Here is a 23,683-nt window from a genome sequence, read left to right on the forward strand (position 1 = left end):
TTGTTTGTGCAGATGAGATGTGCTAAGCCAGCTCAGGATTGGCTCAGCTGCCAAGCTAATAAGCCCTACAAGAATCCAAAGTGAATATAGACCAAGTGCTAAGCCTGAAACAGTGAGTGCTGCCAGATCTGAGCCAAATGAGACATCCATGCACAAGGGACTCATTTGAGAAAGGTAATACAGGTACAGTTCAGTTGGTTCTGGCCAGAACTGGCTTAGCACAGCAGACCTTTTATCTCAGGAGCAGTTCCAGGCAAGTGTTGCTTCACGTTTAAGCTGTCTCTGTGAATTTGTACCATGTTGAGAACAAGGAAAGAGTCTTCCAGTTTGGTTTCACATAAAACACTTCAGGTTCAGAAGAATAAAGCAGCACTAATATTATTATTTTTTCCTCTGTTCTCCAGTGCATCTTAGCCCCTATTATTCCAGCCAAAATCAGATGGCACCTTAGCATGCCTTCTCTTTTTTTTTTTTTTTTTCCCTACCCTTTCCCCCCCCTCAAAAATTAGTCAGGCCATCTATTGGTGATGGAAAGTTAATGGTATACTAACAGCAAGCACCATCACCTTTTCCTTCAATCACGTTCTACAATGAGAGTGAGTCACAAGTCTTTTTTTGCAAATGAACAAGTTGGACACGCCAGCTCCAAAAGAGGATTCTAGGACATATATTCCTTTGACTCCCTTGGTGGAGTTAACATATTTCAGACATAGCTCCTCTCCTCAGTATTTGCAACTGTTAAGCCCAAAGATCCGGTACAGTGGCTACGCTCTCACAGTTTTTAAGTGTCTGCCTGTAGTACATTTTATACGAAACATAACTCAGTGCTTGGATTCCAGTCTCAGGTACGAACCTAAAGGTAAAGTGTGGCAACGTTGAGGCCCCTTAGTGAGACATAGCATTTAGTTTGTCCTAGCTCTTTCTTTGCAGGAGGATGATAGCATATTTATTCTCATACTTCCCTTCCTTACAGGGATGTTGACAAAACTAACGAAGTACCCAAATACTTCAGCAACAAAAGCGGAAAGCTAAGAGGTCACACAAAGTTCTTGAGTGAATGAGTATTAACGATTGTTTTGCTTTTTCATCTACAGATACTTTTTTAGCTCACATAAACATTTAAGACCTCTTCAGAAAATAAGAAAAATAAAACCTTTAACACGCATTTTGCAATCAACAGAGAAGGACAGACATTATGAATAAACCATTGTCACAGCCAGTTTGCTGCCACAATCTGAAAGTTGGCACTGCAGTCTGGGAGATTCACCATCAGTTGTATGGTACTGTTCAAAAACAGGCCATCAACAACCCAGTGGGGAAATACAGCTTGTTGAGAAACAAAATATCATTCTGTTCAGTTTTGGCTTCACATATACATCACTATCTACATTGCTTTATACAGGGTGAGCATGTGGTGAATGCACTTGCTTGAAACAATTACATCTTAATGAAGTTTTAAAGCACTCAGGGCGTTAGTCAGGAAGCTCCACGTTCTCCTGACTATCACTGATAAAATTAACTTTTGCTTACTAGTAAGTATCAACATTTGGTGTCTTGATTCGTGCCTGACTTTTAAAATGATTATTCCATTTATTCCTGATGACAATTTATGTCAACATCCAACTCTAGAGTTATTAAATTGGTCACATACAGTAAATCAGTAAATTTTGTGAGGCTATCCATACTTGCTGCAAAGTAGATGCAAAGTCACATATAATGTTATCAAAACAGAGTGATGATGGTCTGCACACTTTTCACTGATGTAAATTCCTATAAAAATGCAAGACAGCAAAAAGAAAGACCAAGGCAGTTGACAGCCTAAATTTCCCTCCCCAGATCCTCTGGACTGGTTGTATACAGACTTGGCTTTTCTTTTGGCTCTGTACACAGATTTATGCCTATCAAAACCCAAGGCTTTCAGATATCAGCATGATTTCCAGTGTGTATTACCTTGCAATTCCTACCATTGGTCCTGAGCAGCCACTGGTGCAGGAAGGATTGGTCAAGCACAGGAATGTCCTCACGCAGCCATGCACCTCTTTACTCTGTCACACATGTTCTGCTGGCATCACCGGGAATTCTTCTGTTTTGAATACTATAGGAAAATAAAGCAGCACAAGGTTGTCTTTGTTTCTGGCATGCTGATAAATCATAAGCAGCTGTTGTGGAGAAAGCAGGATCTGGCCCAAAGTGTCAATTACCATATGAATATGATGAACCATTACTACAACAAAACCTAAGTACAAGCACAAGCTAAATCAAGGTCCTCTGGAATTCTAATTCCAATTTTTCTGAACTGCTTTTCCCAACTGCAACTAATTCCTCCTTCTCAAACAACTCTGCCTTGAGTATTAGTGCCACATACTGGAAATCATGATAACACATTAACATTAAAAGATTTCATAACACAAAATCAAAGTGCACTGAGTTTATGTGGTAGTGAAAAAGCAAGATTTATTTATCTTCCTAATCCTAGCATCTATATTTTGCCGTTTTATTGTATTATAACTTACGTAAAAACTACAAGATAGAATTATGAAGTTCTCATTCAAGAAACAGAGAATCAGACTGTGTGTCAAATTAAACTCCTTACCCTTGAGAGCTAATACGTCCAACCACGTCCTGACATTCTCATAAACACGCTTAAAATAAAACCACCCAACTGATTGTCCATTATTCTTGGATTTCACAATTTTTCTGTGCTTTGGTCCAGGACAAAACTCAAGGGAAGACTGCTGGTGATCAGTTTAACTTTAATTACAGTATCTTTGGAGCTGTAGTCCAAACACACACATCTAGCCTGCTTCTCTCCTTCACTAGTATAACATTTGCCGAAACTTCCTCTACTTGTTGTAGTCTTTGTTCCACTCGCAACAGTTTTCCAGAACCTCCTGAATAAAACTACTGGGTGCACCAAACATTACTTCTCTCTCCCTTCTTACTTCACTGATTAAATCTGGTGTAAATAAAGATATAATTGAAACTAGGTCACAACTAAGAAACAAAGCTTTGTAGGAAGCACTGAAATACCTACTGACACAAGATGAAGTGAGACTGCTAGCAATAATTTTTGTCCTGAGGTCGCTGACATGCAAAGGAGTGTCCCGAGAGGGAAGGGAACAACGTAAGGCTGGGCTACCAAAAGACACTTGATGTAAGAAACAAACCCACATTTATTTTACTCTCAGTAGGGGCACCCAACGGAGAGGCACAGGAACAACTTGATGAAGGGACTAGAGGGAGTGTCCTCAAGTTGTGCCTGGGGAGGTTCAGCTTGGAGATGAGGAGACATTTCCTCTCAGAAAGAGCAGTCAGGCGTTGGGACGGGTTGCCCAGGGAGGCGGTGGAGTCACCGTCCCTGCGGGTGTTCAAGGAAAGGTTGGACGTGGTGCTTGGGGACATGGTTCAGTGGGTGACTTTGGCTGGACCAGATGATCTTGGAGGTCTTTTCCAACCTTAATGATTCTATGATTAATGATTTAATGATTCTGTGACTGCGTGAAGGGCCAGCTGCAGCAGCCACCGCTCCTCTCCACAACCAGCCCTGCCCGGCCGAGCCCCCCAACCCGCCCTCAGCCCCCTCACGCATCAACGCCCCCTCAGCGCCCTCCGCCCCTCTCTCCCCTCACGCCTCGCCCCTCCCCTCACGCACCGCCCTTCCCCTTCCCTCCCCATCCCTCCTCAGGATTGGCTACTCCCCACCTAAACCCCTCCGTTCCCCTCCTCCGATTGGCCGCCGAGCGGGGCCGTTGGGCAGGGCGGGCGGGAGCGGCGCTGCCATTGGTCGGCGGGGCGCGGGCCCGGGGCGCTTTTGTTGCCGGGCGGCGCGGTGAGGCGAGGCGCGGCGCGGCGCGGGCCCAGCGGCAGCCATGAGCGGCGGCGTGTACGGGGGCGGTGAGTCCCTCCCCTTCTCCACCCCCCGGCCCGGCGCCCCCCCTCAGGCCGCCCCCGCAGCTCCCTCAGGGGCCGCGGCCCGGCCCGAGCCCCCCCGCCCCCCCCCACCCCCGCCCCGCAGCTTCTTGAGGTAGAGGAGGCGGCCGCCGGGTGGCCCCCGTGGGGGTGTGGGCGTTTTTGGGGCGTGTGGGGCGCCCCGCTGTGGGCTGGGGGCCCAAGGGAGCCCTGAGGGGCGCTGGGGGTGGTTGCGGGCCCTGCCCCGTGCTCGGTGGTCCTGGCCGGCCCCCGGGGTGCGGGCTGTCAGCCTCGCCGTCAAGAGAAGGCAAAGGCTGCGTGTGGTGGTCTGTTTGGGTGACACTGTGCTCCTTCTGTTAAATCCCCCTTCTGCTTATATATAGTTAAGGAGTAGCGGTGTCCTGGCTCCAGTCTATCCACATCCGTCCCAGTTAAAGCCGCTCAGCATCCTTCAGGCGGCTGTCCGGTGTCTCCAATACAGAACTTCCTCTGCGCCTTGGAGAAGATGCTTCAACTCGCTCTTCTGTTCTTGCAAGCAAAACAGGGCAGAGAAAGCTCAGGGCAGGACTGTAGTGGAGTGCAATAACCATTCACTGCCTCTTTGTTAACAATCTTTTCAGATGAAGTCGGCGCTCTTGTTTTTGACATCGGCTCGTACACAGTGAGAGCAGGCTATGCAGGCGAAGACTGTCCAAAGGTGAGGAGCTGCGTGCCTCAGCCGAGACATAACGTGGGCTTAGAACTTGATTATTAGTTATGAGTTTTCAGAATACATATATCTATATTATTCTTACTGTATTCAATAAGTTAAGCTCTGAATTCTGTTAGCAAAAAATCCAAGCAAAACATGACACATTTGCATATATGGCTTACCTTTTGCGTTGCAGGTTGATTTTCCAACAGCGATTGGTGTGGTGCTGGAAAGGGACAATGGCAGCACTCTGATGGAGATAGATGGTGACAAGGGCAAACAAGGGGGCCCGACTTACTACATAGACACCAATGCCCTGAGAGTTCCGAGGGAAAATATGGAGGCCATTTCACCTTTAAAAAATGGAATGAGTATGGTGCTCTGTCTTTTTCTACCTGTTTTTAAAATTGCATTGCTAGGCTGCAGAAAGTCATAGCTTTCATGTACATAGATACTGTACAAGTTAACTTTTTTTTTCTCCTGGGGGTTAGAGAACAGGAATATAAAGAAAAAGATCTGCTTTCACTAAAGAAATTTTAATATGATATTGGATGTTTTCCTGTCTTAAGAGAAGACTTGTAGAGTTCTTCCTTGTTTGATGGCTTTAATTTAGACATCTTTGCTAAATGGCTATTTTTGGAAATGGTTTTTAAGCTTATTGCTGTAATGTGTATGAACAGAGGCTATAGGCTGTAAGAACGGATACTTGATTTACAAAATAAAGTGTAGGTGGTTTATTATGTTGGTGGACTTCTCTTCCTCTCTAAGCGTTACGATTGTAATTCAGAGTTATGATACAATTCTGCAAAGCAGAAAGTGCTACAGGAGGTGTAGGTCTGCTGAGGACAGCTTTTGACTGAAGAGCTTTATGCAAAAAAAAAAAGACATCAGGAAACCTTTGTGTGTTTATGAAGAGGACCAGAATGTAGAAGTAACTAATCTGTTTGCTTCAATGTCATTACAGTTGAAGACTGGGATAGTTTCCAGGCAATTTTGGATCACACTTACAAGATGCATATTAAATCTGAAGCAAGTCTGCATCCTGTCCTTATGTCTGAAGCACCAGTGAGTAAAAGCAGCTTTGCATTTTGAGAAGTTTTAACTGTATCTTCTTGGTGAATTGATGAACATTGGTCTTGGAGAAATCTGATACTGGCTGGTAGCTTAGAAATGTTAAAATTTAATTACAGAAGTAACAAATTTCAAAATACTTTGCTGATTCTGGAAAATAATTGCATTACTAAAAATGCCTTAAGAAGGCAACAATTTGAAATACTTGGCATGAGTTAGAAAGTACTTTCAATGCACTACTGTTTTTCGATTACTGAAAATAAATTTAAAAAATTAGGCAGCAAAGTAAGATTTTTAAAGTAAAAGCAAAAAGATGTGTGGATGTCTTAAGTTATACTTGACACTTAATAAAAACTTGTCAGTGCATTCAGTCTTCTATCTAATATTTATTATGTCACAGAGAATAATATGTAGAGTGAAGAAGTTTCATTTTTTTGTCTTCGTTTCTGCAAATGGTTGTGTAGGGTAAGAGAGGTGGATGAATGCAAATTTCTGGAATAAAATATTGACACAGTTTCTTTCAGTTAGTAATGTTCAGTATTCAAAGGGCAGATGTTAAAATCTGAAGAAGTAAGGTAGCCCTGCCATACAAAAGTTTTGCATACCTTTAATAAAGTCTTTATGAATAGGATTTCTCTTTCATTTTTTCCTCGTGTTGAATTGTAGCTGGCTGATGTTTGTGAGGTGAATTCTTGGATTTCTTGCTTTCTCTGTAATAGCTTTAAGAATCACAAGTTAACAGGGAAACAGAACTGCCTTCATGAACCCTCTGAGAAGGCGATTGTACATGGTGGAGTATGGATGAGTTTGCAGTGCCTATTTCCTGTTTGACGGCTCAGTGATGTCTGTATAGAGGCTTCCGTTGTATTTTCCTTACAGTACTAATCTTAGTTATCGACTTGGAAAAAATGCACTTTTTCAGTAATGTGTAGATTATTTGAGATATCCTGACTTAATCACAGGTAAAGTAGAACTGTAGGAAGATATTTCAAAAATGGGAAAACCTAGGTTTATTTTTCTTTCAACTAGGCAAGTTATTTTATTTATCGTTTTCCCCTGTAAAATGGACATGTCAGTTATTTTGGAAAGCTCCTTGAAGGACTGATACTGGAAGACCCATACAAGTGCAAAGAACTCTTTATTATAATAGTGAAATAGTGTATCGCTTTTGCCCTTGATTTTTCAGATTTTTTTTCTGTAGTTTTACGTTGATACTTTTTTAATCCTAAGTGATAGATAAGCATTAATATTTTGTAACTACTAATTATTTCCTCATCTTGCCAGCATTCTTTTAGTGTGCTCTAATGATCTGCACAATGAGCATATCTTCTTTTTGTTTACATGTTTCTGTTTTTTTTCTTCTAGTGGAATACCAGAGCAAAGCGTGAAAAGCTGACTGAATTGATGTTCGAACACTACAACATCCCTGCATTTTTCTTGTGTAAAACCGCTGTTCTAACAGCGTATCCTTTGGAAATTTGTGCTGCCTTTTTTTTTCCCCTGGAAAGTTACAGTAAAGCTATTCTAGGCAACTCCTAGTTTAACAGCGTGTCTAAATTTTCTTCTTCAAATTAATTTTTCCATAAACATCTTGGGAGGAAGTAAACAACTTCCATTTCTTAACTTTAGAACTTGGTTTTGAAGTTCTCCCAATCTCTGACTGTTGTCCTTGGATGCAGTGATTTTTTTTGTCTCTTTTTTTTTTGGTTCTCATTGTATACCATTGGTAAAAATATTACAGAACTGAAGTGGTGTTGTCCAGACTACTAGGTACAGTAATATAGAGTTTGAAGTTCCCATAGCCTTAAGATGAATATTTGTAATTATTTTAACCTGATAACAGGTTTTTACCTTTAGAATCTAAATGAATTGGATATACTTTGAGCTTACTGCGTAGTAGTGACTTGAGTTGTCACCTTCGTGCATCCAAAGCTCAAGTTAGTTCACAGGTCAAAGTTAAATGTTGTCTCTATGAGGTTGTGCACTTCATAGAAAGATGATGTGTCTGGGAAAACAGCAAGTCTAGTTGTAGAGCCAAGTGATGAAACATTGGGGTCCTTATTCCTGATTATGCTCAAATTGTATGGCTTTTTTTGTTTAAGGTGAAAATTACAATATTTTCTTTAATCATTGTGGCTAGTTTTGCTAATGGGAGATCTACAGGTCTCATCTTGGATAGTGGGGCAACACACACCACTGCTATTCCAGTGCATGATGGATATGTACTTCAACAAGGTAAAAACTTTCATGGATAATAGCAGTATCATAGCAGTATCAAAGTCAGGTTGGATTGTTTTCTGCTTTTACAGTTTTATTATTATTTTAAAACGCGTATCTGTCCCCTTAAATATGAAGGAAAAAAAACAATCCACAACAATAAACACCACCCAACAGTACCTTCTGACAAGTAAGAGTTTGCTGGAAGAGTTCATCCTGATTTCAGTGCATTCCAGGTTGGTGGGATGTCTTCAGGTTTTTGTTCTTTTTTTTTTTTTTTTTTTTTTTGTCTTTTAGGAATTGTAAAATCACCGCTTGCAGGAGACTTTATTACTATGCAGTGCCGAGAACTGTTCCAGGAAATGAATATTGAGATAATTCCTCCCTATATGATTGCTTCAAAGGTAGGAAAGTAACTTCTTTTAGTAAGTGTTCGTCTGGGCTCAGATGATGAACTGATGATCATATTCCCTACAATCTCAGGAGGCAGTTCGTGAGGGGTCACCAGCAAATTGGAAGAGAAAAGAGAAGTTACCCCAGGTCACTAGATCTTGGCACAACTACATGTGTAATGTAAGTCACTTCTCCCACTCTCAAACTCCCCTAGGCATCCCGTAAAGCAGTCTTGTTTACAAGTACGTCAGATTTTCCTCTTAAAGAAATGGAAGATGTTAAAAAGGACAGTATTGATTCTATAAATTCTATTGAAATATAGACAGATATTCTTGTAACCGTATAATTCTTATCTCCATAGTGTGTCATTCAGGACTTCCAAGCTTCTGTCCTCCAAGTATCAGATTCAACCTATGATGAACAGTACGTCACCATTTTTCATCCTTGCAAAATTATCAGTTGTTCAATGAACTTCGCCTGTTCATTGCTGTCAGCTTGTTTTATTACAGAAGGCAATTAGATAAATCTGTTTATTTCTGAAAACAGAAAAATAATATACATGCAGGTGATAGTTTATTTAATATTCCAAGATGCATGACATCATAATATTATCAAAAGTGTAATTCATACCAATCAGAATACTCTCTCTGAAACCTTAGTTTATAATGCTACTTAGGTGACATTGTATTTTGCATTGTACTTTAATGTGTCATTTTCTGACTGCTCCAGGGTAGCAGCACAGATGCCAACGGTTCATTATGAGTTCCCTAATGGCTATAACTGTGACTTTGGTGCCGAGCGTCTAAAAATCCCTGAGGGATTATTTGACCCTTCTAATGTAAAGGTAAAACAACTATGATGTGTAGTAATTGGAAGGCTTTAAATCACTAGTTTATCACATGGCTTCCTTTTGTATGATGTTCCTAATTTCCTGATTTGTATGTGCGTATTTTTATCATGTGGTTCCTGGGGCAGTAAAATTTACCTGTGTTGTTTTATTAGGGTCAGGATAGTAAAGGAGGAAATGTAGTTCAAAATGGACAGTGATGAGCTAGCTGAATGGAAAAATAGAAATATTTCTTCTTTCTTTCCCTAAAAATGTTTTGCTCCCTCTTTAATAACGTTTGTTCATTCAAGTCATTCAGGCCTTTGGTATGCCTTGCTCTTTTGAAGTGATGATGTGTGAATTACTAATTTTAATTCTAGGGTCTATCTGGTAACACGATGCTGGGTGTGAGCCATGTTGTCACAACAAGCGTTGGAATGTGTGATATAGACATCAGGCCGGTAAGTGTGAGACATGTACTGGTTAAGGCATAGATGCTTCTTGTGCTGATAGAGTTCTGGGGCGGAAGGAGGAGGCACAGAAAGTGGTTGATAAAGAAATACAGACTTCCTAGGATAATGGTAAACACATTTGAATAATTCTCTTAAGTATTACATAGTTGTATATAAGAACATGTAGGATTCCCGTTTTGTTTTACAAAATGCTAAATTGGGATTTTTGACTTCTATATATAGGTAGAAACACTGAGTAAGTAGCTAACGTCTAGGTTTTGTGGCTGGTAGTGCATAATGTGGATTAGCTTCAGATGAGATGATCATTTTGTGCTTGTAACTTTGGGTGTTATCTTCAGATTTCTGGGCTTCTTGAAATGTACTTTTTAAACATAACCAATCATGGGATGTTTGGGGGCAAGTAGAAGGAAGGGAAGAGGTTTTAGAGGAAAACTTAAAACAGTGTTCTCCTATTTTTGGGTGTCAATTTGAAAAGATTCCAATTTGATGTGGACTGCTTGGGGGTTAGTTTAAAAATTTTTCCTCTTAGATGGAGAGTCAGGCTGGCTGTGTAGGCTAGGCCATGACTTGTGTTCACCCAAGTGCAGCATTAATAAGATGGAAAACTGTTTCAGTGCTGTGAATGTTTCATTTCAGCCAGATGTTCCAATCACAAAGAAAACGATCGGCTTGGATAGAGAAGGCACCTGTAGGTGTAGGGCTCTGTACAGCAGAAAATATTCTGTGAAATCATTTAGAATCTTTAATCACACAGCTTCTGTCTTCCTTGTATAGTTCATCATTAAGATCTCTTGAAATATTTTTCACACGATTACAATTAATTGGATTGGGAGATGTAGTATTGTTGATATCAAGCGATGGGTTATTGCTGTTGATAATACATTCTGTGAAAGTTGTTTTCAGAATGATGTCAGGATTAACATATGTTGCTTATTGTCTTTTTAGGGCCTCTATGGCAGTGTGATTGTAGCAGGAGGAAACACCCTAATACAGAGTTTCACAGATAGATTGAACAGAGAGCTGTCTCAGAAAACTCCACCGGTAAAACACCTCTTTATATAACTGTATTTATCACTTTGCTTTTCTGCTGCATAAATACACAAGTATGTATTGTACCTTTGACTTTGTTAGGAGCCCAGCAGCTGAAGGGATTTCTGCAGGGTATAAGATCTCCTGCCTCTCTAAAGACAGCAAACAAACAAAAACAAGTCTTGGAAACTTGAAATATGAGTTTCAGCAAATAGCTGCTTTTATGATAGTATGCTCTTCCGTTTACGCTTTCAGATCGTGATTCCAAGTTCTGTAATTGTCCCTAAGCAATAGTTGCTCCTTCTTTCCCTCGATGGCCTCTCTCCTGAAGTGTTGCTGGCTAGCTTGAAGCACATTCAGTCATTCTATCTGAAGTCTTGTCACTTGTCAGTCCAAAACTGATTAATGAATTTAGGGTCGATGACGTTAGACATTTTAGACCCAGTACACATTTTAAGTAGTCCTGTGAGTAGTGTTGCTCTTTACCTGCTATGTTTTTAGCCTCAAGCATTTGCTGCTGCTCCCTGTTGGGAGACATGATAAAACGCAGATATACTTCTGTTCTGTTGCAATGTGGCTATTCCGGGATTCTAAATACAGGGTGGGTGAGCTCTACTGCAAGATGAATAAAATTGGTATTTTCCACCTGCATATTGGTATATACACCAAGTTCTTTGTGCTGTCCTCCTCATGTGACCAAAGGGCACTAGCCTAGAATTTGGACCTGATTTGTTCTTTCATTTTACCTCCTTTTCTATTCAGAGCATGCGCCTGAAATTGATAGCAAACAACACCACAGTGGAGCGGCGATTCAGCTCGTGGATTGGTGGTTCAATTTTGGCTTCTTTGGTTAGTAAACCTCTGTTACTGTGTTATGCAGCGCTGTTACCCAAAAACTTAATTCCATATACGTGTGCATTGAAGAGTTTGTGCTACTGGAGCAATAATTATCTGAGCGCTTCTGATCAGTCCAAACTTAATTTGCCTCCCGTTTCTAACGGCAAGGTGCAGGCTTTTGAAATATGGTACGTAAAAATGACACGTATATAGTATATCATGAAAGTTGCAAACCGGTTCCTTCATCACGTGCATGAACTTCACTGTCCAAATTACTGAGTATTGGAAAGGTTTGTGGGGATTCATTTAGCAGTATCAGAAAGGGCAGCTGAAATCAGCTTCTGGTACTGCAACTTCCTATCTTTAGTTTAATCACTAGTGCTATGAAAGTCAAAGGAAAAAGATTATGAAGCATGTGGAGTCAGTCTTACATCATTTGACTTGCTTGTTCTTCCCTCTATGAAAATTTAATATTTCACTTAACATTAATTCCTTTTTGTTGTTGTTGTTTTGTTTTTGTAGGGTACTTTTCAACAGATGTGGATTTCTAAACAAGAATATGAGGAAGGAGGGAAACAGTGCGTAGAAAGAAAATGCCCTTAAACCTCTTACTGTGAAAACTGCTGCTTCCTCAGTGCTTCTTCTGATTTATAGCTTTAGCATACTCAGGAATGGGATGGACTCTTTTGTAGAAAATTTATATTGGATTTTTTGCATTATTCAAGTTCCATTTTTAACAAACCTTAGAAATTTTGAGAGACCTAATTGGTACTATCATAGAAAAAGGATGTTTGTCCTTTTGTAAAGCAATAATTCATATAATGAGCATTTTATAACTTTGTATAAATGTCTATTTTCTCTAGTATCTTTTCCTGGGAACAGCTTTACAGGTTAGCTAATAGATAGAGGCATAACCTTGCAAATGCCTGCACAAATTTATTAAAAATGTCTAGTCTACTTTCATATATTAGTCTTCCTTTGCTAGTACTTTGGCCTTAAATTGCTTACTTCTCTCCTAATGAAACTTGCTCTTTTTTTTTTATTTGAGCAACTTTGTGAGTACTTGCAGAGAAACAGTTACTCTTCTGTTTTAAAAATGGAAAGTTTGTATTTACTAATCTACTATAGGGCAGTCAGTTCAGGGTAAACTTTTACTGTCTAATGGAGTGTTACATTCCATTTAGTGAATGTTACATTATGCACTGGTTGCTAATTTTCTACTATGGAGCAATTTTGTTTCAGTAAACAATCATTTATTTCCACTAGATTTCTAAAGAATGTATATAATGTGCTGAATGCCTTTGTAGGTGAGAAGCAAAACTTTTTAGAGACAGGGAAAGTAAAGCAGAGAATTGTCTTTCCAAGACTAGGGGAATAGTCAGAGAAGACCTCAGGATGTGGCTTGACATTTTTCAGTGAGCTGTAACTCTGAGGGGCAGTCGCTGCTTGTTTATTGCTGGTTTAGCTCTGGCTGACTCATAGTGAGGTCAGTAAGTGCCTGCATTTTGCATGGGGAGCGTGCACTCGGGCAGAGGAAGTGGGATGACTTTTTCAGCAGGAACTGGCTATCAAAATGCAGCTCTGCGCTGCTGCGAAGCAACTCAAATTTACAGCTCTATGATGTTCTGTATTGTGACACAGTGAAGTTTTGCTCCTTATTCTAAAAGCTGTGGAAAACCAAATAGCATTTAACTGATTTAAAAAAATATAAATACTGCTATGTTTTCGGTACCCTAAAAGACCTTGTGGGTAAATAATGCTGGGGCCTCTAGTTGAAAACAGTTTCATGTTACCTCCAAGCAATAAAGTAATTATCAAAACAACCTGTTTTTGTCATACCATAGTAATCAGGTGGCTTTTGAGACAAAGTTGTTTTCAAAGTTGTTGACAAACCATACTTCTCTCTCAAAAGGAAGCAAATGTAAGTCAGCTACAACACGATACAATCACCTGCTGTTGTTACACTGGAAGAAAGACTTAAGTTTGCGTTCAAGCATGAAGTTGCTGTGGCATCATTGAAGTACTAAGAGGAGCGGACAGCTTGTAGCTAGAGGTGAAGAGATAAAGTAGGCTTTTAATTTGTTTCTCTTTGAGAATTGACTGTAAATTCAAAGTTTTCCTTCTACATCAGGCACTTAGGTTTCCTTGACTATCAACTCTTATCTTCATAAAACAAAAGAATTATAGTAATTACAGCACAATGGTAATAGCTGTGAGTGGTTTAGTGGTTTAGTTTCTTTAGAGTGGAAAGAGCAAAACAAGTTCTGGAGTTTTGTCACCATTGTAAAGAGTGTCCCTCTATGAGGAAGGTAGTTCATGTGATGCAGAGCAGGTCAAGATGATGGAGATGAATGTATCTTAATGCAGTTGTGGTTCCCTTGGAGTTTCTGGTGTCTTACCAGATTATGTAGCATAGCACGTCTGCTTCCTGAGAGACTGTGTGTGTAAAATGGGGGCTTCATTCTAAATTTCTACATAACCTCCTTTGAAGGTTAAAAGCTTTCATGAAGTTGGTGTTTACCACCAAGTGAGAGCAGTAATGATGAGTAAAAGGTTCCATGCCTTCCTCTTTAATTCCACAGAAGACTATTACCAGTATTTCTCCAAACACTTTCTGCACTCAAAAAACACTGCACAAGTACTTGAATTTGTCATATTTCTCTAGAAATACAAGTACTAAGACTGCATTGTTAAAAATTCATGTGTTAAATATTTAATGCTTTCCAACAGTCCAGACTCAAAGTAGGGAAACAGTTCCTTGCAGCGGACTGCCGAACTTAGTAGCAGCATGAACAGAACTCACTAACAGCCCAATTTCCCCTGCATTTATGTAGAATGCACGCATAACTTAGATGACATACAACTATCTCAGCTGATCAGGGAACAAAGCATGGTGTGTGAGCTTTAGAGGTTCTCATGTTTCTCTCAGGTTTCAATACACATCTGTTAAACTAAAGCAGGTAAACACCCCTATGCTTTATGCCTTCACCTGGCTGCTCATCACTGTTCATAACATATGTTTCACTTTTATAAGAGCTGCTTAGTGCTGCTTCTTAAATATTTCTAGAAAAAAAATGGTAGGATTAATTGGAGTTACATACTAAAGCTGCTCTTTAATTTCAGATCACAAATTTAATTTAGGTCCAAATGTGGGATAAAATAAAGATGGAAAACCATCAGGAACACTCAGTCAAATTGTCCCCTGGTTTCAGAACTTGCTCCCATGTTCCAGTCACAAAGACACTCAACCAAGTGCTTGCAGCACTCTTCGAAAACATTATTGGCTCTGAGATTTTACAGCAAGATGAGGAAACTTCATATGTAAGACCTTCTGCCTCTTCTTCTCTAGGTTTTGTCGTCTTGCCCTTACACGTAAGTGTTTTTCAAGTCTGAGCCTGAAATAAAGAAAGCATAGTTACTTTCCAGGCAGTGTGTAACATCCTTGATGAGCCCACCACCCTAATCAAGTAGATGCTCCTGCTCTGTAATGATTTCAGTATTAATTTGTTTTTGATAGGTAAAAATGCCTGCAAAGCAGACTCATTATTGTCTTCTGCTTTTGAATGCTATACGAAATTAGTCTCTGGGAGGAATTCTTTAAATCGCATGTAAAAGACAACCTCATAGATAGCTAAATCTCCTAATAACAGATTAGAACAGCGAAAAGAAACAGCAAAGCGTAATTTACAAAAGCCTTGTTTTCAGTCTACTCACGGTTTAAAAAAAAGAACAAAACACTCTTCCTTGCACAGTGGAAGAGGGAAAACTGAGGAACATATGAAAATATTCTTCTATGTCAAAAACTTCATTTTACCTGATGAAGTGATTCACGTGAGGTAAGTAGAAGAATTTCCTTTTTTTGTATTTTTTGTTCAGGTACCACGGTATTGGCCATTCCTTGTATGTATACCTGTTAAAGATTGATAAAAGTGATTTTAGGACATATACGTTTTATCTCCATTCTTGATCTCTACCAGACTTCTTGGGTGATAGCATGGTCTGATCAGTAGATCATAAAACTCGTATTTGTGTATTTACTTTCAGCTCTGCTGGCTTCGTTTGTAACTCTACATTTCAAACATAGCTCAGCATCTTTCTGTAGAAAGTAGTCTTACTTTAAAAATTGTAAACATCTGAAGAGTGGGCCCAAAACGGATAGTGATTCTTTCCATTTATAGTTTAAAGTGTTATTTCTTCATAAGAGAATTCTCAAAAGTTGATGTAAACAGACTGTGTGAAGAGAGCTTTGTTTCTACTACAGTTTTCTTCTGAATGCCTGTGTTTGAGTGCCATGTCAAGTGCAAATCTGCCTGAGCAACCTAAGTCTTGCCCTCTAAATCTAAGACTATTATTTCTGTTTGGGATTTCTCTTGCATATGGACTGCACAGATAGCCTGTGTAGACCTATCTACAGCCTCCCATGCATTCAGATTGCATCAGCCCTACTGTTAGGTGTACTGCAGAGTTTCTGCATATGGTCCCTCAATAGATGGATTTTGTATTATAACTGGGGAAGTCCAGACAGTTCAACTTGAACCCTTCTCTCTAGTTCCTTCATGTGTTACAGAATCACCACAGCAGCAGACATCCTCCCACTGCAGAATTCCTGTCAGTTGCATAGAATTAATTTTGTTACAGTTAATGGTTGAGTTTAACCGCACAATTATTTAGCAGCAATTACAACCACATTAAAAATTAATAACTCAAGAAGCCCTTGAATGCTGACTAGAAAACTTGCTTCTTTCTATAGAGTATGTGTGTCCTTTAATGATTAGAACAGAAGGTTTTTCTGATCAAGAGAAATACCCTAAGAAAACTTTAAAAATACGTAAGAAAAGTTCTCTTTTCCATACCAGTAGGTGCGTCCTAAGAAGTCATTTCTCCACTCGCCAGGTACTGGTTTTTCATGGCCAGTTTGTAAAAGTCTCAAAGCAGTTTCTCTTTCTTTGACTACCAAGTCAATATTTTTCATAGATTTTTGTACCTGGAAATAGGAAATAGTTTCAGGATAGGCCAACAAAACACAATGCTGACAACTTCAGACCTCAAATGAAGATCTCTGACAAAACTTAAAGGAAAATGATAGGTCAAATGTATTAGGAGTTCCATCGTGAGTAGTCTCACACCTGTGGACTAACAGGTGAAGAGGTCATTCCCCCTATGTCACTTGAGCAGTGTTTGTGCTTGTACTAAACAAAGAGAAATAATCTAAAAAATGTTTTTTAACAAGCTTGAGAATGCTTCACCTTTCACTCAGCCATTTTGCTTAGATTTTTAGCTAATATGAAAAAGTTACCTTTTCTAATCGTTCTGGACTTGGCATGGGCCTTTGCTGTCTCTTTGATTCTTGTTCTAAAGTCAAAAGCATGTTTTTTTCCTTCAGTAGGACATACCTAGATCAGAAAGCACAGTACTTCAAAATTAATTTCTAGATACACCAGCAATTATTCACTAGTTCACTGGTTTAGCCCGTACACAGGGCTCTGTACTGAACTTGAACCCTTTGTACTGGACACACCTACAAAACAACCACCTGCAGAACAGCTTCCATGTTCTGAGCAGTATCAGGATTTGGGATGCTTCAAGGCCAAAGCACGCTTATGTATGCACAGCTGGCTGGCAGAATGGATTTGCTGGCTAATACAGACACATTTTATTAAAAAAAAGCAGAGCTGCTGTGACAAAAGAAAAGCTACTTCACTAAAACTTACCAAAGTTTGTGCAAGTCTTCGCTACTCTTGCCCCTTAGCTGTTTTATATTCCATGCATCCCCTGTAAAAAAAAAAAAAAAAGTCAATAAATATTAATTTAATAAAGTTTTCTTGTTCTGCAAGTGTGCTTTTTCTGGCCTAGCTAATCAACAGAACAAGTATGTTGTTATAAAAAATATAATACTTCTTGCAAAGCTATCCTTATGGATATTTAGTTGCACTTGTAGTCATAGTTACATAGCTTTCTACAATTCAAAAGAATAGGGCAAATGTCAGCTGAGCTTATGTGGCTCAAAGGCTGCTACCAGAAATGCTAAATATAACTCACCAGACTTCACTGTTTTTTCTCCCCAGTTTTTTGGATCATCAAAAAACTCCTCCAGACCACTCCGAGACAGAGTAGTATGCAGAAATTTCAATTGATGGGGGGGCTCAACTTTTGCCAGGTTCTTGTGGAATAGGTTCCGTGTTAATCTGCATAACAATTAAAGGAAGAACAACATATTACACAAAAAAATAACATCTAGATAGATAGGGATGTTTCTTTCATGAAGACACAGATCCTAAAGGCTGAGAAACACCAGGGTCTGGGGCAGAAGATGTGGGTTCAGTTCTTCAAAGGTGTCATCTTGGTATTGTGTTCCCTTGTCTCAATTACAATTTATTTATACTCAAGAAAACAAATACAGATTTTAAAATTAAGAAAAGAATAAATAAATGACCAACACCATTCAGGATGGTGAGTTTAAGTAAATACCTAGTATAAGCAGAAGGTGCGTTTAAGCAAATACCTAGTAGAAGCACGAATAAGAAAACACACCCTATAAGCATAATAAGGTGCAAAAACCGGTAGCACAGAGGTGGAAGGTCTCAATATTACACTTAGTGGCTCCTTCCCCTCACACTGCCCCACAGCCCCGCACCTCAGCAGAGGTCCCAGAACGCGGACCCCCGCACCCTTTGCCCAGCGCCCACCGAGAAAGACCACGGGCGGCTTCCCGGGCTCCCCGCCGCTCCCCCACCTTCAGGCGGCCCCGCAGCCCCCGGTCCCGCCGGTGCCTACCCGGGGATGCCGGTAGCCGCCCAGCCCGGCCGCGCTCCCGCGAGCCGCAGCGCGCCCGTCAGGCGCCGGCCCAGGGCTGCCACCGCGGTGGCGGCGGCCGCCATTTTCCCCGGCGCCGCGGACGTCGCGTACGAAGGCGCCGGAAGCATATGGAGCGTTCTGCCCTTCCTCAAAATGGCGCCCGCCTGGCTTCGCGCCCGCCCGCCGGCCCCGCCCCGCTGCCAGCACCAGCCATGGCGGCCATGAGCCTGCTGCTGCGGGCGGCAGCTGCCTGGGGAGCGCGGCGGGCGGCGGGGGGCAGCGCTCGGCTCCCTTGGGCCGCCGGGGCCGCCCGCCTGCCCGGCACCGTCGGTAGGGCCTCGGCGGCTGCGGGGACGGAGGGGATGGAGGGGAAGGTCCCGGCGGTGAGGTGACCTTGGGGAGCGGAGGTGACCCGAGCGAGGAGCGGGAGGCCGCGGGGCCGGCGAGCGGCTGCGGGGGGCGCTTGGCACGGCCCGGCCCGGCCCGAGGGGCTCGGCCCCTGGGCCAGAAGTGGTGGTGGGCGAAGCGCCTGTCGTACCGGGCTGCTGGGCTTCTCTCCTGGTCTGTGGTCCCGAGCTACGGGTAACAGGTCTTCCCCAAGCGAGATGAACCTGTGATCCTATGATTGGCCCTGTGCAGAAGTAATTGGGCTCAGTAATGTGTTTGTTGGGACGTACACGTAGGGATGAATCAGTCCATAAAGTTGGAAGAGAAACGTTCATTCAATCCAAACAGTAAATTAGTTGAGGCAAGCTTTAGGAGCATCATTATCCTCCAGCAAACCAGCTCGTAGCTTCTCGGTCACTGCTGTACGCTCCTCTGTCCTTTGCCTGCATTGTTGACTTTGTCCCGGTCCAACCAACAAGCGGATTAAAAACCATAATGCCTTGGTTCAATTTTCAGCTCCTGTCCGATACAGCAGCCATGGGAAGAGAATGTTTATTATCAAGGCAACGAACTTTTATGATGCTCGATTTCTGAGTTTGCTGGTGAGTTTAAAACAAACGTAATACACAAGCAGATTTGTTATTCTGAATGTGTCTAAGAGTCTCTAAAATCTTATTTTTCCTTTTTTATGTGAAGCATCTGAAATGTGTTAGTGCTATTCATATAAACAAGAATTTTCAGTCCTTCTAAAAAATTGTTGTTTTATGTCATAAAAGCCTGATGAAGTAAAAAGATACAAGGTTAGCATCAGAGCAAAGACTGAGATAGTTAATACTGTATTAGTGTTTTTATATTATGTGTCTGTGTTCATATATGCATAATCTGCAAATGCTTTCTAATTCATCCTCCTCTCTAAAACATATTAGGTTACTCTTCTGCTGGGTTTGCCTTCAGTTATCTAGACCAATAACACCAGAGATTTAGACTTAGGAAGCCTGACCTGAGTTCGACCCATGACAAGCACCCCTTACGCTCGTAACAGCTAGCCTGATCCTACTCGTTTTGTGCGGTCAGGCGGCCTTTATCTGTCTTCCACAGCTACCAAAGGTAGCAATGGTTATGTTCACGCTGGATTATATTGCATCGGTAGTAGTGCCTCATTACAGTTAAATGCTGAAGCCAGTCATCACGAGATGCTGGGGCAGCATTCAGGGAAATGCTTCTGCAGACGCTGACCTATCTGGGAGATCGAGTGCTGAAGTAAATTGGCCCATGGACTGATAACAGCATCGCGGTTCCTGTACTCTAGTTTGTTAATTAACTGATTTTAATCAGCAATGTAACTTTACATACAACGTTTCTATCTGAACTATGAGTGTAAAACTAAGAATTACTGTGTGTTACTGAATTTTCAAAATAACTTCATCTAAATTTTGTCAGGCTTCTGAGTTTCTGCACTGATCCTTTTTCTCCTTATCCCTTTTACAGAGATTCTATATATTTCTGACAGGGATACCAGTGGCGCTGTTCATAACGTATGTCAACGTCTTCATTGGTGAGTGCTCTGTCATGACCAAGCTAAGTACACATTCATGATCATTAAATGGACAAATGGAAGCTAAGCATGCTGGATAGAGAAAAAAAATACACAAATATTTGAGGCTTGCTCTTTGGAAGACCATGAAATAGGTCTAAGAATTACTGTAATTTTGTGTAAGTACATAGAAGATGTTCTCAGTAATTTTTTTTCTTTTTGTAGTTGTTGATTTTTTAAAAAACTTTCCACCTTTTTAAAAACTGACAAATTCCATATTTTGGTAGCTCAGACATCAGTGAGGTTTAGAGAACAGTTCTTCTGTATCCAAATAAGGAGTCTTTCTTACTTTGTTTTGCATACTTCTTTAAGAAAGCTGCATACACGGCAATTGTAGCTTTTCATCTTGAAAAAAATCCAAATTATGCTTGGCTATACTTGTTTTAATCTACTGTAATAATATGGAATTAATTGAACATAGAGATTAGAAAAAACATGCTTTCAGCTTATATACTTTAAAGGGCATTTCTGTGGACTTGATCTTAATGATTTCTTCTGTATAGCTGTTTATGTCTGTCCATTTCACCCTTCTGGTACATGGCTTAAAATCTATGAGCTAGACATGTGAAATGTCTGGGGAAAATTACAAGAAGTCCATTTTTTCTCAGTAGAGTTCAAGGTGAGGGATTAGGTACTCTCCATGTGAAATAGTGTTGGTTTTTGTTGTTGCTGGATTTTGCTTGTTTTAATGTGAAAGGCAGCATATGAAATACTTGAAATAAATGAAGTAATAATGAAGTGATCATTCCTTATCAGGTGAAGCTGAACTTGCAGAGATTCCTGAAGGTTATGTTCCAGAATACTGGGAATACTACAAAGTGAGTGTAACGTGTAAAGGGGTGATGCGTTAGGGACAGCTTTCCTCTTGATGCTAGTTTTGGGAGTAAACTGTGTGGAGTCTGGTAGCGAGAACGGACACATCCCTGCCACTGGGTATCAGAGTAATAGAATTTGAGTTGTCCAGTTATAAGTTTGGCAAACTTGCTTTTCTTCAGTTTTATGGAATGTGCATGCTGCTGTAGGAAATCTGGTTGTTGACATAGGTAGATGCAAATGATTTCTAACTTTATGCAAGTAAACTGCTGAAGCTATATGCCAAGAATTCTTTTATAACATTCCTAAACAGTACGAATGGTCTGACTGTGTCACGTACAGAACTTTTTATACTTAGCATCCAGTTTTTGTCTTTGTTTATCGCTTTTGAGCTACAACTCTTAAGAAACTGGAGTTTAAAGTGATGTTACTTTCTTCTGTATTACTTGCTAGTGTTGTTTCAAAGTCCACCATCTCTTGTGCTTTTAAATTTGGAATTGAAGATTTTTATGATCAGAAAACTCAACATTCTTACTGCAAGCACTTTATTGGTTTTCTTAGAAAGCAACTGAACCCAGCAATACTGTTATGACTCTTTCAACTCATTTAACTTTTGTTCCTATTAAAATGACTTCTATGCCGTAGCAATACTTTAAAATGTTACTGATTACAGTAAGAGGTTTGGAATCCACTTCTGTAATGACAGTGGCAGTTTAAAGAACTTTCCTTCAACAGAAAGAAAATGAATTGAATGTCTTCTGTTGTTTTTCATTTTGCTACAGAATATTCTTCTGTAGCTTATTTTGGCATTCGACAACAGAAACAGCAAATGAAATCTAACATTTTAGGCTTCTGATCTTACAAATAGTTGAGCATGTTTTTAACTTTATGGGTGCTGTCATTCTGACAATAATAATAGTGTTGATCGTGTCTTCAGGATTGGGAACATGTTACATGATTTAAGTATGATGGCATTTCTACTTGGAAATTACGTGCATAATTTTTGCTTTTGTGTTTTCCAGCACCCTATAAGTCGCTGGATAGCTCGTTACTTCTTTGACCCCCCTGAAAAGAACTATGAGAAGCATATGGCTTTGCTTGATATTGAAGCAAAGAAAACTGACCTGAGGTATGTTGTATTGTTAGGGTGTTTTTAAATGTTAGTACATACTGTAGCTGAGTATTGTATTTTGCTTAATGGTGAGTTGAATGCTGACATAGTGTACTTGGTTGCTTGAACATCACCCTCGTGCTTGCTGTACTGGCTGTGCCCCCCTGGAAGTTGTAATCCCTGCCTTCTCAGTTTTACGATTACCAGAACTGCAACAATCCTAGGGCAGTCTTGTGAAACAGCAGTATCTCTTCAAAACAGTTTGTATTTATAAAGTTATAGGTACGTCTTCCTGAGTCAGGAAATGGACAGCTCTTTTTGCCTCTGCAAATGCTTATGGCTTGAGAAGCTAAATGACACAATTTACAGGACTGGTCACGTTCCTTGCTGCTGTTGAAATTTTTGTGGGCAGCAATGGCAATGTTCTAGGTTTATTCTAGACTTACTCAGAGTAAACTGTGGTAACAGAAGAAAGTCTGAGTTTCGCAAACCGTTGCTACTGGGACCAAGGCAGCATAGCACCTTCGACCATCACGTTCAGTTCTATTTTTCTTCTATTTATTTTTAGCTGAAAGCTGTAATAAAAACTGTCAAGCTCCTTTCTAAGCAAGGACCGATAACAGAACTCCTGCAAATACTTTTATGACTTTCCTGTGAGATAACTTGCTAAAAAAATGAAATAGAAGGATTTAATAGTTCGTGTTTTAGTTGAACTCTTCATATTTTGGTATTACCTATGTTTCAATAGTATGAATAAACAGTAGATGCTAAACTCATTGCTGCTGTCAGTAACGCCCAGATGTTAAACAGTTTGATCAAAACCAAGAGACTTCATGTTGTTTATGGTGCTCCTTTTTTTTTTTTTAGGATGACGGAGTTGGAGGCACGCCGACTGATGAGGCAGAGGGGAGATGGACCGTGGTATCATTATGAAACACCTGATAAAAATCTTATTGACAATTCTGTGAAATCCACACCTGACAATTGAACAGTTTGAAGGTAGTATGCACAGTTTTAAATGCATACCAACAAATTGTGGAATACCAACAAAACTATGGAATATACGTCCTGCTGTGTACTGTTGGAAATAATAATAAAAAATAAACACAAAAAAAAAGTGCTTGTGTTGATATTGATAACTTGAAAGAAACTGTGTGACAGTTTATCTCATAGCTTTTAAAGTTATTAATCAGAGAAAATGCCTTTTGTCAGTGGCCAACATTTACCCTTTTTCTCCAGGGCATCAATATAGAATGGCCTCTGTGACCTAGTGTATGCGAAACAAGTTGGTAATGTTAGTCTTTATCATGTGATTTCTAGTAGTTTTAAAATAAAGGTATGAGAAACTGTGAGACTTATTTCCTTCACAGCACCTTGTGTCAGACAACTTGTGGAAAATGAAGAAAGCAAAATACCTTTAGATCTTTGGAATATTGGAGTTATACCTATCACTTTAGAAAAGTATTTTCTTTCTCATTTTCTGTAGCTAGACTCATCTTTCACCTTCCAAACTGGACCCTTATGTGTGCAGATCACT

At 40.3% G+C, this 23,683-nt stretch overlaps 3 protein-coding genes across 3 annotated transcripts; 2 read left to right on the forward strand and 1 right to left on the reverse strand.

The window, feature by feature from the left end:
* The first annotated feature begins 3,739 nt into the window (after positions 1-3,739).
* Positions 3,740-13,269, forward strand: ACTL6A (actin like 6A). Its single transcript, XM_080604604.1, has 14 exons — positions 3,740-3,894; positions 4,530-4,606; positions 4,797-4,971; positions 5,565-5,665; positions 7,037-7,134; positions 7,812-7,906; positions 8,186-8,292; positions 8,372-8,461; positions 8,643-8,704; positions 9,011-9,125; positions 9,488-9,568; positions 10,526-10,621; positions 11,372-11,458; positions 11,969-13,269. Exons 1-14 carry the CDS (start codon positions 3,870-3,872, stop codon positions 12,047-12,049), a joined length of 1,290 nt encoding a protein of 429 aa, XP_080460730.1. The 5' UTR covers positions 3,740-3,869; the 3' UTR covers positions 12,050-13,269.
* A 1,270-nt stretch (positions 13,270-14,539) lies between these two features.
* MRPL47 (mitochondrial ribosomal protein L47) lies at positions 14,540-18,364 on the reverse strand. Its single transcript, XM_080604621.1, has 7 exons — positions 18,221-18,364; positions 17,486-17,631; positions 17,158-17,218; positions 16,743-16,839; positions 16,300-16,430; positions 15,261-15,356; positions 14,540-14,841 (listed from the first exon to the last, which is right to left on the reverse strand). Exons 1-7 carry the CDS (start codon positions 18,322-18,324, stop codon positions 14,724-14,726), a joined length of 753 nt encoding a protein of 250 aa, XP_080460747.1. The 5' UTR covers positions 18,325-18,364; the 3' UTR covers positions 14,540-14,723.
* Positions 18,365-18,411: 47 nt separating this feature from the next.
* NDUFB5 (NADH:ubiquinone oxidoreductase subunit B5) lies at positions 18,412-23,263 on the forward strand. Its single transcript, XM_080604622.1, has 6 exons — positions 18,412-18,571; positions 19,145-19,230; positions 20,117-20,183; positions 20,979-21,040; positions 22,058-22,164; positions 23,014-23,263. The coding sequence occupies exons 1-6, from the start codon at positions 18,454-18,456 to the stop codon at positions 23,132-23,134; spliced, it is 561 nt and encodes a 186-aa protein (XP_080460748.1). The 5' UTR covers positions 18,412-18,453; the 3' UTR covers positions 23,135-23,263.
* The last annotated feature ends 420 nt before the right edge of the window (positions 23,264-23,683 follow it).

The sequence above is a fragment of the Anser brachyrhynchus genome, assembly GCF_964034855.1.
Source record: "Anser brachyrhynchus genome assembly, chromosome: 9".
In the NCBI taxonomy this organism is placed as follows: domain Eukaryota; kingdom Metazoa; phylum Chordata; class Aves; order Anseriformes; family Anatidae; genus Anser; species Anser brachyrhynchus.

Excerpts from the sequence above, each read along its gene's own strand:
- ACTL6A (XM_080604604.1), top strand. The coding sequence starts at position 3,870 with ATGAGCGGCGGCGTGTACGGGGGCG. Across the intron at positions 3,895-4,529 it reads CGGCGGCGTGTACGGGGGCG|ATGAAGTCGGCGCTCTTGTT; the intron begins GTGAGTCCCTCC and ends CAATCTTTTCAG. Across the intron at positions 7,907-8,185 it reads TGGATATGTACTTCAACAAG|GAATTGTAAAATCACCGCTT; the intron begins GTAAAAACTTTC and ends TTTGTCTTTTAG.
- MRPL47 (XM_080604621.1), bottom strand. The coding sequence starts at position 18,324 with ATGGCGGCCGCCGCCACCGCGGTGGCAGCCCTGGGCCGGCGCCTGACG. Across the intron at positions 17,632-18,220 it reads GCGGCTACCGGCATCCCCGG|ATTAACACGGAACCTATTCC; the intron begins GTAGGCACCGGC and ends ATTGTTATGCAG. Across the intron at positions 16,840-17,157 it reads GAAGACTTGCACAAACTTTG|GTATGTCCTACTGAAGGAAA; the intron begins GTAAGTTTTAGT and ends TTTCTGATCTAG.
- NDUFB5 (XM_080604622.1), top strand. The coding sequence starts at position 18,454 with ATGGCGGCCATGAGCCTGCTGCTGCGGGCGGCAGCTGCCTGGGGAGCG. Across the intron at positions 19,231-20,116 it reads CTCGATTTCTGAGTTTGCTG|AGATTCTATATATTTCTGAC; the intron begins GTGAGTTTAAAA and ends TCCCTTTTACAG. Across the intron at positions 20,184-20,978 it reads GTATGTCAACGTCTTCATTG|GTGAAGCTGAACTTGCAGAG; the intron begins GTGAGTGCTCTG and ends ATTCCTTATCAG.